At 26.6% G+C, this 15,684-nt stretch overlaps 1 protein-coding gene across 1 annotated transcript in view; it reads right to left on the bottom strand.

Annotated features, from left to right (window-relative positions):
- LOC101239408 (C-Jun-amino-terminal kinase-interacting protein 1) overlaps window positions 1–15,047 on the bottom strand; it is a 36,139-nt gene extending 21,092 nt beyond the window's left edge. The window contains exons 1-2 of the mRNA XM_065813975.1: window positions 14,457–15,047; window positions 5,149–5,188 (exon numbers count right to left, since the gene is read on the bottom strand). Coding sequence (XP_065670047.1) covers window positions 5,149–5,188; window positions 14,457–15,030 — 614 coding nt within the window. The 5' untranslated portion in view covers window positions 15,031–15,047. The remainder of the gene's footprint in view (window positions 1–5,148; window positions 5,189–14,456) is intronic.
- Between the last annotated feature and the right edge of the window lie 637 nt (window positions 15,048–15,684).

Below are 15,684 nucleotides of genomic sequence, written 5' to 3'. Positions count from 1 at the left end.
TTTAAAGCGAATGGTATTAAAGAATAGTTTAAAGTTTGATTAAAACCATTTAGGAAAATGGTTAAAAACCATTTTAAGAATTTGGTTTAAAACCATATTATTATTTAACTTTTTTTTTCAAAACAAGAAAGTAAATCAGTGTTATACTTACAAATATAACTTATAAAATAATACTATAACACCTATAACAAAATATATCTTTAATGTAAATGCTTTATACAAATCTTCTTTTTTAAAAGCATCAAGGTACTACTAAAAACTAGTTTCCTACGAAAAAAAGTAATATGCAACAAATTCAAGCCTCCCAAATAATATTTTTGAATTTTAGGACAATAATTTTTTTGGATTTCAGGGCAATTTCAGGACATTATTTAAATCACATAAAGCAGTTTTTGTTAATCTGGCTCCTCCCACCTTACACCAGTTCATACCTGTTTTATTTATACTTTATATAAAACAAGAAGGTCAAAACAATTTTTTATTAAGTAATTGACACAAAATATAATTAATAACTAAATAATTACACAAGTAAATTGAAACAACAATTAAAATAAGCATTAAATTATTACACTACTTTCACAAAACTCAAGTATGAAAAATAAAATTAAAAGTTATTGCACCATATTTGGTCTAAAAGACAAATAAAAAATGTTATAGATAACAAGTTTTAGAGGAATTAATTCAATTAAAGAAAAAGCTTCCATTTTAATTATGTTTAATTCCTTTTTCAGGTGGTTGTAAATAATCTGTTTCCTGCAAAATTTTTGCTGACTTATCCATTTTAAAGCGAACTTTAAAAAACTTCTTAGATGTTTTTTTTTCATTTTCCTGAAGTCAACATGTTGGCCACTTTTGCTAATTGCATGCTTGATTCCTTTATTGTAAGATATACTTTAATATTTGCATTGTTGATTAGGACTTTGGCTGTGTATTCTTCCATTATTAATTCAATTTCTAATTTTATTTGTGCATTATCAATTAATTTTCTATTATATAATGTAAGAGCTAATTTAACAATGTTTGAGATTAATCTATTTCTGAACACCCCAGATATTTTTAAAACCAGAGATATGACGCCAATAAGTACAAATGCCAACATCCCCAGATGCTGACCTTAAAATTAATTTTGCTATCACAAAAAATATAATTGCTTGATATCAACCTTGACAAACAAGGCTGCTGCGTAAAAAAACAAGTTAGCCGCTGTACTACCAGGGACATGGTGGGGATTAAACTTGAAACTTTTAGCTAATGAAGCAAGCGGTCTACCACAATAAAAAAAATGGTAACAAGAAACCAGCTAAAATTAGAATTGGAAAAATAATTGTAACATTTTTAAAATTGTAAAATAAAAAAATGACAAGACTCATAAGGTTGCAAGATATTCTGAAAAAACTTAAACATATAAAAATATGCTTGATATTTCCTGGAACTTTTCCAGATTTGGGTTAAAGCTTTGCTTGTTTAGTTGAATAGATTTGTCCTCCTGCAGAAAAAACTCTTTCAGTGGTTGTAGAGGCGATGGGTCTTCACAGCCAACATCAAGCTTATTTTGCCAGTAGTTTTTTTCAATGTACCATTTTTAAGTTCTTTACCAATTCATCAACATTTAAATGTTCTATTCTGTCTCAAACTCTCAACATTAGCAAAAGAAAAATTCACGACCTCATTGTCTTCATTGACTTTATCAGCAATAGTCTGTGTCTGAATTTTATTTTTCAAATCAATAAGGTTTTCAGTTACAACTTCAGTTGACAAGCTTTTAGCCTCTAGTTTTAGTCTTTGATTCCACAGTAAATTAAGAGAACATTTGCAGTAAATTTTTTAATTGTATTCACAGATGCTTTTACTTTTATTCTGACAATCTCCAATTTTTTTAAATGAGCCGAAGCTCGTTTTAAAAAATTGTCAAAGCAACACAAGCCTTTGTCCAAAAAGGCAGTTTAGATATGCAGACAACTTACTCTAACACTCTATTGCTTCTATAGTGTGACTACTATCAAGTACAATGTACCAAAATTTCTTGAGGTTAAAGCCCTTGTCAATAAAGTTTAGTGTTAAAAGCTCATGTAGGGATTGTATTTTTGAGATGTTGCCAATTCTTGTAGAAAAATTCTAATTAGAAAATTTTGTTTTGTATATATCTTTAGACACTCTTTCACACAAAATATAAGGACATATTTCTCTGAATTTGTTTTAGAATTTCCTTTAGTTGGTTTAGGTAAATATATCTTTTTAGTAAGTTTGTAAAGCACTAAAATGCTCATCTCTTAAATATATGGAAAGCATGACCTCAATATTTACAAGACTTTTTTTAACTAAGAATGAACTTAAAAATTTATTCTTGTCAGATTACTGAATTTCCTTAAATTCCTTAAGAAAATGAAAAATGATTTTTCTTGACAAAGTATGTCACTATACTTTTATTTCACATCCAACTTTTCTCTGTTGAAAAAGTAAAAACCATAAAAATAATTGTGGAGACTAATAAAATTAAATACTTTTTAAATAACGGCAAAAATGCAAATTTAATTGACTTAAATTTTTTTTATTAATGCAAAATGCTTTGGATTTCTTTTTGGTTTTTGTTTTTTATTTTTTATTATATTGTTTTTACTGTTTTTATTATTTAATTTTATTTGTTTTTATTATTTTATCTTAATTTTATTGACTGATTTGATTGACTGATCTTAATTTTATTGACTGATTTTTATCTTAATTTTATTGACTAATTTTATAGATTAATTTTTTATCTTAATTTTATTGACTGATGATAACCTCTTTGCTTAATTTTTTTAAAGGTCATTAAAACAATTAATTTCATACAAATCCAAGTGCGATGATTTTCATCAGCTTTTATGTTACGTGTAAATGGTAGCAATTTTGTTGTTGACCTTTTTTTTGGTAGAGGTGCGGCAGAATTTGACTTGGCAATACACAGATAAAAATAGTTGGTGGATTTACAGGATGAATTTTACCATGAACTTGACAGGTTTCATAATCAACTGGCCAATGATTTTCACATATAAATGTATTTGGACTGTCTGAAATATTTTCTCTTGGTATTGTATGAATCCATTTTTATCTTACTTGAAAATTACGATTTTTGTTTGGTAACAAAAAGAGTTTTACTTTATGTTCTTTGTCTTAGTTGCCTTTGCAACCAGTTACACAACATTCAAAGGGCATGATATAGTCTTTGTTGAAATAAAATTTCACTTTTTCTGATTACAGAAAATATACTGCATATAAAATAGTATTAATTATCACTTATTAGTAATAAGCAATATACGTAAATATGTATACATATATATATATATATATATATATATATATATATATATATATATATATATATATATATATATATATATATATATATATATATATATATCGATAACTTTTTCAATATTATGTTTGCTAAGTTTTTAACATATACAGCATTTAAAATTACATGTTTAACTAAAATAAAAACTAACAACGTTGAAACCAGCCTACATTCTCCATTGTTATTCTCATTAACATCCGCCTATAATTATTTTTTTAGTTTGTGTGTCTTTCAGGCCTGTTATTAAGTTGGTTTGTGGTTGGAACCAATTAGATTCGAATATTAGGGGACAATAGTGCATAAAATTTTTAAACAGACCAATATAATTCAATAGATAAATTGCGCTCAAATTCACAAAAAAGGAGGACATTTAATAATGATTTGCTCAAAGAGGATGAAGGAGAATAACAGGCAAAAAAGTATGTCATCTCCTTCTAAAAGAGAACAGTTAGTCAACTTATTTTAATCAAGGTGTATCTCGACCTGACATACAAAATATGATTCAGATATCTTCAGATGGGTCTAATGTCAATTTAAAATTTTAAAGACTGGTACAAGAAGATTGCAAGCTTAATAAGTACCCAGCCTTAATAATACATGTGTGGCCTTCCAGTTCATGGAAGCCTAAAAATATCAATCATTAAATCTGAATGGAAGCTTAGTAAAAACTTGAAAACAATGTGAAAGTTTCAAAGTGAATGTCATTCACAGAGTTTCTGAATGAATGTCCTTCAACTGCTGTTAGCTTGAGCCTCTTTCTCATCATTGTAAAGTTGCATCTCTTTCTCTTTTCTAAAAATATTATCATGGTTGCTGCTCAAAGGAGCTATTATCTCTAGTTCCATCTACTAAAATTCATTCTTGCTTGACTCGTCATTCAGAGAAGTCTCATTTTTTTACTGCATCTGTCCCTGCATGCTCTTAAAACTTTTGTTTGTCAAGTTTTTTTCCCCGCACTTTGCTTTAGAACTTTCTCCCATCTTCAAGTTTTTCTGATTCGTACAATCTTCAACTTTTTAAGTCTTCTGTCAACTGTTTCCTTGCTCTATTCATTTTTTCTTGTAACTCCCAACAAAATAGTTGTTGTTTGCAGCCTTGTTGGGAGTAAATCTATTTAAAAAAAATAATTTAGGGATGAGAGCATGGAGTACATAAATAGACTGACCTAAGTAGAGAGAACATGTGTGGAATGTACATACACTGACTGACTTAAATAGAGAAAACATTTAAGGAGTGTAGATAAATTGACTCAGGGTTAGGGCTTGGGCAGACAGTTTTTTTATTAGGAAAAAAAAAGTTTTTAATTATGGTGTTTTTTTTTAATTTTCTTAAATTTTGGGTTTATGTCAACAGATTTGAAAAAAAAAAAGAATTGAGTGAACAAAAAAATTTTTAAAAACTAGTAATATCTAAACGTTTTTAATTATTGTTTAATTAATCAAAATAATGATTACATCAATGAGTTTTAAACATAACTTACTACCTTGAACAGATTCAATCAGTTACCAAAATATTTGTTTATTATATATAAACCATTCAAATTTATTCTAACTTAAACAAACTGAACAAGAAACAATGAAAAACACAGAGAGAAAAAAACAACAACTGCCATGACCTTTTAAAAAGATAGGCTCAAATTTAATTTCAGCTTTGTGATTTTTTTTTCCTTTGCTAAATCTAAATACCTTTAATCCAGTACTAACTAAGAATGCTTACTAATAAGTTAATCACATCACTTATATGTTTATTAACACTAAATTATTGTGAGATATTCTTTTTTTATTAACTTTATTACCATTAGATTTTGTAATTATTCTAACCTCATGAGGAATTGCATATGATCAGCATCTTTAATGTCAGCTAAACAAAAATATTAAAAATAATGTAGAAAAATGCATATTTATCTACAGCTAATCAAACAAATAATAAATAATAATCTTAAAAAAAATTTCAATTAAAAAAAAACTAGGTGTTTCATTTTTGACATAAAGCAAATAATACAAGAATACAAGTCAACAAAACATTTGCTTTTCACTTTAAAGTACTCATTTACCTTTTTCTTTTCAAATGATCAGTTTGATACTGATACACTAGGATTCACTGATAATTTTTTACAAGTTGTATGAAGAAGTCAATAACCCTTAGATAGCACAGAACACAACATTTTTGTCAGTAAGGGTACAGAACAAAAATAATTGAGCTGTGCAACTTGAAATTATATTCTGGCATCATGTTTGATTAATAATAAGCCGTATTTTAAAATTAAAATGCATTATAAAATAACAATTATTTTTAAAATTTTTATATTATTTGCTTCTTTTGAGACCTAACATGACATACTTTTGAAAACCGTTTTCTTTTTGATAAAATTAGGACCCATCAAGCCTTCCAGGGGCTTATGGCACCTCCTAAAAATAATTTTAAAAAGCTAACTTTTTACTTTAGTGTTATTTTACTATATAGAGTACATATAAAGGGTGTTAGAAGACATTTTTTTTTAAATACTTTTTTGATCACCTCCCCCCCCCCCTCAACATATATATTAGGGCAGGCCACAGGACCACATAAATTTTTCAAATAATCAATTTTCTAATGGCTTTATAAAGTATTGTTCCTTTTACTATTAAAATCATCAATTGTTAAGAAAGTATTTCTATAGCTCATCTTTAAGTTTTGCCGAATTTCATTTTTAGTTTGAATTAATTGAATTAAACTAAAACACAAAACTTCCATTGCATCTGTTCCGTTTTTTGATTTGTCCGATTTAATACTTACTAATAATTGCGTATTTCTATTGTTCTTCATATAAACAAACAAACGCATAAGGTGCATGTTGCAATACATGTTTTCTTTTACAAGCATATGATATTTTTAATATTATTTATGCTTTACATAAATACTACCAGCTTAAATTAAAAAAAAAATCTTACAACAAGAGATCTAATTAAAAGATTAAGACAATAATAAGAATATGAAACTTTACCATACATGAAGAAATTTGTTTTGCAATGACTTGCCAATGAGAAAACTATTGGTTAGGCCAAATGCAAAAATAAATTAACCTGAGCATGAGCAGTTCTGTCAAATTTGCATTTTTTTTCATTTTGGTGCCACCCCTCTGTGTCAGGTTGTGATGGTGTTGCCTGGTGTGGCCCTCACCCACTGCACTTCTTAGTGACGCCACTGACAACTGCATCTTATAACAACAGTGTAAATATGAATGAATAAAAAAACAATTTAAAAAAGAAAATTTACTTGTTCAAACAACCAATGGATAATATTTTTCATATTCATTCTCCAAATAAGAAATATTATGTTAAACCAAACTTATGCAGGATAAGACATTGTCGAGTCAAGTCAAGACATTGTCTTCTCAAAAGTTGAAACTAGATGAATAAGCAGGATAGAGTTAAAACTAGTTGAATAGTCAGGATAGATGGTTTGTAAAAACCCATTTTCACTTAAGATTCTGAGATTCAAAATCTACAAATGGTTGCAAAGCAAATTTATAAAAACTCCTCCATGGCTCACACACTGTTATCATATTTTAGAATTATTCTTTGGATCATTTTGGAAAACTTTATTTCAAAAACAGACAACAACTGATGTTTTTATATATTTTTCAATTATTAAATACAAATTGCAAGACTATGCAACATAGTTTTTAAAGTGGTCAAAAATCACAATAAGTAGCAACTATTCTCTGATTTAGAACAATACAAACAATAACTGTTTTTATAAACCCCTTTTATAGAATGAAATAACAATAACAATATAATAATAGTAACAAAACAGTTACTTTACTGAAAAAAAATATTGTTTATACTAAATATTTGTTATTGATATAAAAATCTTGATCTTTTTTTCCTACAAAATTCTAATTTTGACATATTTAAGGCTAAAAACAAAAATAATCAAATCAAATTTAGCAGCTCAGAAATGTTTTTTTCTATTCTTTTTTAATACAGGGTGTCCACTCTAATTAAAAAAAATTCCAGCACTGATTACTTCATTTGGATATGTTTTTTCGGGATTTTGGTACTGAAACCCATATTTTTTTCCAGCATCAGTATTAAAAAAGTACTTAAATTCCAGCACTAATGATATTTCCGAAGTGATACAAAAATCTTAAAGACAACCACTGTACTTATAAAACAACAGCAAGGACTTAAATAATGCATTTTTTTAAATTTAAGTAATTTCAGAATTACTAACAAGTTAAACTTAATGAAAATCTGAAGAGTCAGCCATAACAATGACTGAAGCACAGATTTAAGCAATTAACTTAAAAAATGCTAAAAACAAAAACAAAATATTCATGACAGCTAAAAAATAACTATTTAACTACTTGTAGGCTTTCCAAGTTTCTAGTTATTATATCAAAAAAACTCTTATGGAAGGCACAATCTATTTAAAGCATTTTTTTAATTTTAGTTAAGATTAATAAATTGCAAAATTTTTCAATAAATCACAAAATTAGAAAACTTTAAAGGAGAAACAACTTAAGATAATAGTAACAATAAGATATACTGAAACAAACTTAACCATTTTTTTCTTCTTATTTTCAAGTTCTTTAATTTGTTTTTCTATAAACTTAACCTCTTGTTTAGTTTCAATACTTTTTCTTTTTAATCCATTCCTTTTTTAATGTAACTCATGTCACTTTTTTCTCTGTAAGTTCCATACACTCTGTCATCTTGTTTTCCATCATTAAAATAGCTTCATTTGCAACCTTAACTTTTTGATTTAATTTTTTGATACCGGCTGTGATATGCATATATGTGATACACTTTTTGTTCTTGCTGTTTCTTCTTTCTCTTTTTTAGCATTATCCAACTCAATTATATATTTTTAATAGGCTGATCAAAAGCTTTGACCAATGGTGCTGTGATTTGGACTGCGTGTGATTTTAAACCATGGGCAATTAGATGGTCCTTTACGATTCTCCAGGAGATAATACTTGAAGGTGCCATGCTTGTTTTAATAGAAGAGCTGTTTTTGCTAAAATTGCGCTCAACAGCAGCTTGGTTATGACTAAGTGTTTAAATTAATTTAATGACAAAAGACAATTCAAAGTAATTGCTGACACAAGCATGTTAAAAATAAAAATCATCAAGATGATCCTTTGGATGAAAAACTTAAAAGATTCTTCTTTTTTGGCTTTGACTTCATTATTCACAAAATCTTTAAACTGAGAAACACCAAGTCATATTGCTGTGGTGATAAAATCCTTAAACTCATGACAGTTTCAGTCACACTTGTAATTGATTTTTGGATAATTGTATAATTGGCATCTCAAAGACAAAATACGTGGGCTTGTGTTCGATACAACAGCCTCAAACACTGCCTTAAAATCTGAAGCTTGCACAATTATTGAAAAAACTCATAAAAGACCTTGCATGGATAGCATGTCGCCACCATGTTTTCGAAGTTATACTTTCCAGCGTATTTGCATCCATATATCTTGGAGCTACCAATTAACCTGATGTAGGTTTATACAAACGATTTCAAAAAGAATAACCAATATTTGACCAAAGCAAATATGATGCTGCTGATGAAACGCTCTTCAGTGGATCCATGACTGATCTCCACGATGAAATGCTTGCATACTACAAAGAAGCTGTAAGAAGCCATCACCAACGCCAAGAAAAAAAAAAAAGCTCGCCAAGACTATGGCAAGTTTCTACAATTGTGTCATTTTTCTTGGTGGTAGCCCAAAAGAAGAAGTGAGATTTCGAGTTTTGACAGACATCAGCCTGTTTGTTGCTCTAGTCTATGGAAAATTTTGGCATGAAGCTTGCTTGGCAGAAAGAGCCTCATATAATGACTTAAGACTGTTGAGACTTTTGAATGATTATACCTGCAACAATGTTGTTAGAGGTGTGGCAATGACAGCCTTCAAAAGACACCTATGGACTACCTATTTTTCAGAACATTTGATTGGCTTGACTTTTTTCGACTCATTGATGTTGGTACAAAAGCCGCCATGGTTCAGAATCTTAAACGTGCCAAAAAGAAAACGTCACCAAAGATAATTGAAGGCAAAACATTCAAGTTAGAAAACCCATTGAAATTATATGTTACAAGCCGAACATCTCATCTTTTCAACCTTCTCATCGACAATGGAGCAGAGAAGGCTTAAGTTTTTCTCTCGATGCCACTTGACCTTTGGCAAATGGATCCAATTTATATTCAGTTCAGGGAAACTGCCAGGCAAATGAAAGTAGTTAATGACTGTGCGGAGAGAGGGGTTGCTTTAATCCAGACCTTCAACTCTTCAATAACGAAAAACAAAAAGCAAAAGCAATACCTCTTGCAGGTTGTCAGCACTCATCAGAAAGCCTTTCTAGAGCCGCCAAACCGTCTGTTGAAAAAAGTCTCGAAATAAACATTACATTACAATATGTGAATTAAGTTCAGAATAACTAGAACCTCTTTAAGTCATAATATTTTATTTTGTTTTTGTTTTGTAACTATCTTCTTGCTGAAGAAACTAAATTTTTTATTATTTCTTGTTTCTTCCATTGCAACAACATTTATTGTTCAAAATTGCGCCACCCCTAGTTATGTTTAAAAATTTTTTAAAATTGGCCAAAATGATCCATATGGGGAATAGAACAAAAGCAAATGTTATATGGGGAATAGAACAAAAGCAAAAGCAAAACCCGACTTAACTTTCCACCTTTCAATTTTTTGGACCACTCTATTATATATGCATGTTTGTGCTCTGTTTGAACCTCTGGCGCAGTGTTTACTCAACCGTAAGTTACTTTATGAGAACAAACAGCTTTTTATTATTGCAAGAAATCGATGTAAAAAGATGCTGTCTGCATCAGCAGTTTTGCGTTACACAAAAACTTATATCTTTTAGAATATTTTTAATTATCTTTTGATATCGTTTATGTGACGTTTATTCTGAAGAAATAAAGTCATAAGTAAAACCATTTAACTGCAATTGTAAACTAATAGATTTTTTGTTAAAGAAACAGTTTGTTTAATAATCTTTTTTATTGTTGTTAAAAATTAGTTTAAAAAAAAAAAGTGTTTTAAGTTTTATCTTAAGAAATTAAATATATAAATTCCTTTTAAATGTAAAAATTATTTTTTGTCATAATAGTTTAAAAAATGCACGATTTATTTTAATGTATATATTTTATTAATAAGATATTTTGTTTATTGTTAATTCAATAACGTAAAGTTTTAATGATGTTTGTTTAATTTATGAAAATAAATTATGATCACGAATATGTTATCAGTAACTGATAAATAACAAAAAAAAACTCTTTATTGTTTAAAAACATTATTAAAAAGAGTTCACAAATTAAATAAGAAAAAATTTATTAACAGTTAATAAAATAATCAAAAACCAACTGTAAAATCATAAGAAAATAAACAAACATTATTTTACGTTTCATGAAAAAAATATTTTTTTCAAAATAAAATTTAGTTCATATATGAAAAAAATAATAAAAATGATTTTTTAAATAAGAACTTAGATTTTATTTGTAACTTTTGTTCTAGTGAGAAAAAAACTAACTGTTTGTATGATTTTTAACGCGTTAATAAAATAACTTTAATTACAATGCGGTACTTGAAAAGACGCAAAAAAAAAGAATGCAAAATATATTTGCTGAGTTGAGTTACTTAGAAATGCGTTACGCGTTTTCGCTACGCAGCGAAATCTCGTAACAAGGCCTGGAGTCTTGTTTTCCTGACTGCTGGAAATTGGCATCTGTTGTTCCAATTTTTAAAAACTCAGGTGAACATTCTGACTCCTCCAATTATCGCCCGATCAGTCTTCATTCTGTTAGTCTATTCACAATGAAAAAAATTAATTAGATTATCAAAACTACCATTGCGTACTTGTAATGGGAGACTTTAACTTTCCAAAGATATTATGGAAAAACGGAAGTGTATATTGCCATTTTAATAACAAGGGGTCACCAGACCACGAATTTGTAAAGCTGAGGATTGCTTGCAAACTCAACTCGATGCCCCAACTTTTCAAATAGAAGAGCAGTAAAAGTTCTTTCAATAGCTCATAATAGTTCAAGTTCCAAAACAATATAGACACTTGTTTTTAATCATTGAAACTACAAAGATAAAATCCTTTTTTGACAACATGAACTGGACACAGTTATTTTATTAAAAAACAATTAAATGTATGACATTTTTATATTACTATAATATTGGAATTGAAAAATTTATTTTGTGTTACGTTAGACATCCTCACGTTAACCAATAGCCCAAAAAATATTTTTTCAGTATTATGCAATTAGCTCTGCGTCTAAAGCAAATCGACCACTTGGTATGATAAAGTATACCTTTAATTATATAGATAAACAGATGTTTAAAGTTCTTTATTGAACACTTGTCCATCCACATCTTGAATATGGTATTGTCATATGGTCTCCTTACCTTAAAAGAAGATATATCTATATCGGAACGAGTACAGAGACAAGCAACTATGCTAATTTCTTTTCTAAAAAACATGTCATATAAAGAAAGACTCATAAGTTTAAATTTAACAGAATTTTTAACTCAGCATTTAGAGGTAACTTAATACAAACTTTTAAAATCATCAATAAAATAGTGCAAATCTAACTTTACATGGATATGATTTCTTAGAGCAAATAAATATACAAAAAAATCAGATTCGGACATTTTTAGATACCGAGCTGAATTTATTAAAAGTGCTTCTTGACAAAATTGTCTCCTTAATCGAACAGTAATCGCATTGAATGAATTACCAGCAGAAGTAGTAAATTCTCATAGCTTAAATCAGTTTAAAAACAAACTTGACAAACACCTAAAAAAAATCTTTAAATAAAGCAACTTATTTTTGCAAATCACTGTTTTAGTGTGTATATCACACTAGCTGTATTAATACAGTCACAGCTTTATTACAAAACAAAAGAAAAACAGAATAAAAGATCAAAGTTTCAAAGTTATGTATTCTAAACATAAATATAAACATTAACATTTAATAATTATTTTTTTAATGTTTACTACAAAGAAACATTTATTAAAAAGAGTAAACGTTTCTTTGTAAAGAAAGGCTTGATTTACTAAGCAAAGAATAAAATGATTTTAAAAAAAGAATTGACAATGCTATTTATTTAATGTGTTATTATTTAACTAGTGTGTATTTTGTTGGAAAAAATACAAATTTATGTAAATGAAAAAATTATATAAAATACTCTTTGATAACTTTAATAAAACGTGTTTTTTGTAAATGATCGATAAAAGTAATTTGTCATTATTTAAAAGCATTTTTCATAATATATAAAAGCATTTTACATAATATATAAAAGCATTTTGCATAATATATAAAAGCATTTTTCATAATATATAAAAGCATTTAATCGAAAGTTATTTTGAAATATCAAAGTTATTTTATCACAAAAAATAAATAAGAAATAAGTTATATTATATATAATCTTCTTTGATAATTGAAACAAATATTTTGATAAAACAACAAACATTGATCAAAGTAATTTTTTACTTTATTTAAAAGAGTTTCATGTCATATAAAATTGTTAGAAAAATCAAAATTTTGGAACTATTCATTCCAATCGTAAAATATTAATGTTTAAAATAAATTTCTCTTAGTCTTATTTTAGTTATGTTTTATTTTGATTATTTTAGAACTTTAAAATATTAAAAATTCTAAAATAATAAAAACAATAAAATATTTAAATTTCTAAAATAATAAACTTTTTTTAAATAAAAACCTGAAAACAAACTTTTTATAAAGTTTGTTTTCAACAGATTTTTAAAACACATTTTTTAAAACATGCAAACAGCCGTGGTCAAGTTGTTTCAAGAAAATATTTTATGCATGGACATACAAGGCATCCGACTGCACACGCTTTTTGTAACAGCCTTGTTTATGTCTTACTCCTGTTGTCTGCTATGATTCTCAGTAAATGGTATTTTAAATTTTTTACATTAGTAATGTTAACAAAGTATAAATTAAGTTTAAAGCGGAATCATGCACAGAATAAAGAGAAAAACTCAAATTTTAGTTTTTAGATAAATAAACTTTAATTCCTCTGAAAATATAAGTTTTAGTGTTACATCTATTATTTTAAATAATGTTTTAAACATTAGTAAAGCTTTCCAGAAAGTTACAGGATTGCACTATGTATCATAGAGCCACAACAATTGTTTAAATACAGTTCATGAATGATCACGCATGGAAGCCACGCATGGAAGTTGCAAATTTGTTAATTTCATGTAGATATTTTTAAGAAAATTGTTGTTTATTTTTAAACTGTAGTAATATTATTACGCATAAAAAATAAAATGATCAAAATATATGTATTTAACTTATTCAGGTAACCTAAAATATGATAAAAATATTTTTGCTATAAATGTTTTTGAAGAAAATCATAACAATAAGCATATTGCTTTAAGTCCCAGCTTTTAATTGCTAAAACAAAGAAAATTAAAAAATCATGCACAGAAATGGAAATGCCCACAATACAATCCTAACAATACAAAAATTAAAACATTACAATCCAGCATTAATACAAAAATTTTCTTATATCTATGAATGGTAATATAACAATTGAATCTTTTATTAGTGGTTTTTGAAAGATTGTTTTTTACTTTCAAAGCAATTTAAAACTAAAACAAAATTATAAGCATTAAAAAAAACCCCTTGGCTATTTATAAGCAATACCCCATGTTTATTTATGTCTAGTTTAGCATGACTGTTGAAGAAGTTCTAGTTTAAAAACATAGAAGTTATTTCAAGGTTTTTATTTTTTTTCTTGAGGCCATGGTCAAAATTACCTAAATTATAAAATAAATGTGAAATTCGAAAACTTCAACAAACTTAGGTTAGTTTTACTAATTTTTTAAGGTCAAGGTCAAGGTTTTATAAAAATATAACCCTGACCTGTCTAAATGATAAGAATTTATTCTGGATCAAAATCTGATCCCTCTAATCATGCATCTGAATCCTTAAAAAGATGCAAACATATACTTTCACACTCTAGAAAAAAGTTCATTTTTATGTTCAAGTTGATGTTTATTAAAACTATTGTTTACCTTCAATTAATATCAACTTATCATTTGTTTAAAAAATAATAAATAATTTCAAATAGTTATTAAATCACACCTGAAATAATTTCTTTTTGCAGAATGTCAGCAACATATCGACATGGGAATATGCCTTGTTTACCAGTCAATAAATTAACACCTTCATACCATAAGTCATCATTCATTTTCAAAACTTGTATAGGATCTCCATCCTTAAACAAAAGTTCATCTTTGTGCCTAGGAAAAAATGTATATAAAGCAACATGGGTCTGACTTTCAGAAACAGTATTACTTTTATCTGAAATCTTAAAATCTTTTTTTAACATTGTTTTATTGGTAAAATTTTTATCAACTTCATTCTGAATATTTAAGTCATGAGACACATAAAACTTTGAAGATGAGACACCAGTTTGTAAACGTTTTTCTTTTTTCTTTTTTGAGGTGTAATATTTAATTTTGTTAATTCCATTTCCACTCTCATTTTTTGCTTGTGCATTATCAAGAGACATTCTTTTATCTTGAGACTCCATCACAGGTGCATTAGGTAAATTTCTTTTGTAACAAGTTAAATTTTGTGATTCATCTATTCCTGTTTCATCTGAAACTGTATTACTTTCGTTATGATGAATCATTACTGCAGCAGAATTGATCATATTATTCAAAACCTAAAACAACATTAAATATTTTTTGAAAAAAAATCAAATCAACAATTTAAAAAGTTATATTTTTTATCTTGAAAAACTTAGACAACACATACACAGATATATATATATATATATATATATATATATATATATATATATATATATATATATATATATATATATATATATATATATATACATATATATATATATATATATATATATATGTATGTATGTATGTATGTATGTATATATATATATATATATATATATATATATATATATATATATATATATATATATATATATATATATATATATATGTATATGTATATATATATATATATATATATATATATATAATATATATATATATACATAGATATATAATATATATATATATATATATATATAATATATATATACATAGATATATAATATATATATATATAAAATACATATATACTTGTATATAATATATATATATATATATATATATATATATATATATATATATATATATATATATATATATATATATATATATATTGTCGTAGAATTTGTATTAGAAATATATATTTATTATATATACATATTTATATACATTTATATACATAAATATATATGTAATAGAAATATGTATTTATTATATATACATATTTA

This window comes from Hydra vulgaris, chromosome 12, assembly GCF_038396675.1.
Source record: "Hydra vulgaris chromosome 12, alternate assembly HydraT2T_AEP".
NCBI lineage: Eukaryota > Metazoa > Cnidaria > Hydrozoa > Anthoathecata > Hydridae > Hydra > Hydra vulgaris.
The sequence above is the reverse complement of the archived record's forward strand: the minus strand, read 5'-3'. Positions and strand labels throughout refer to the sequence as shown.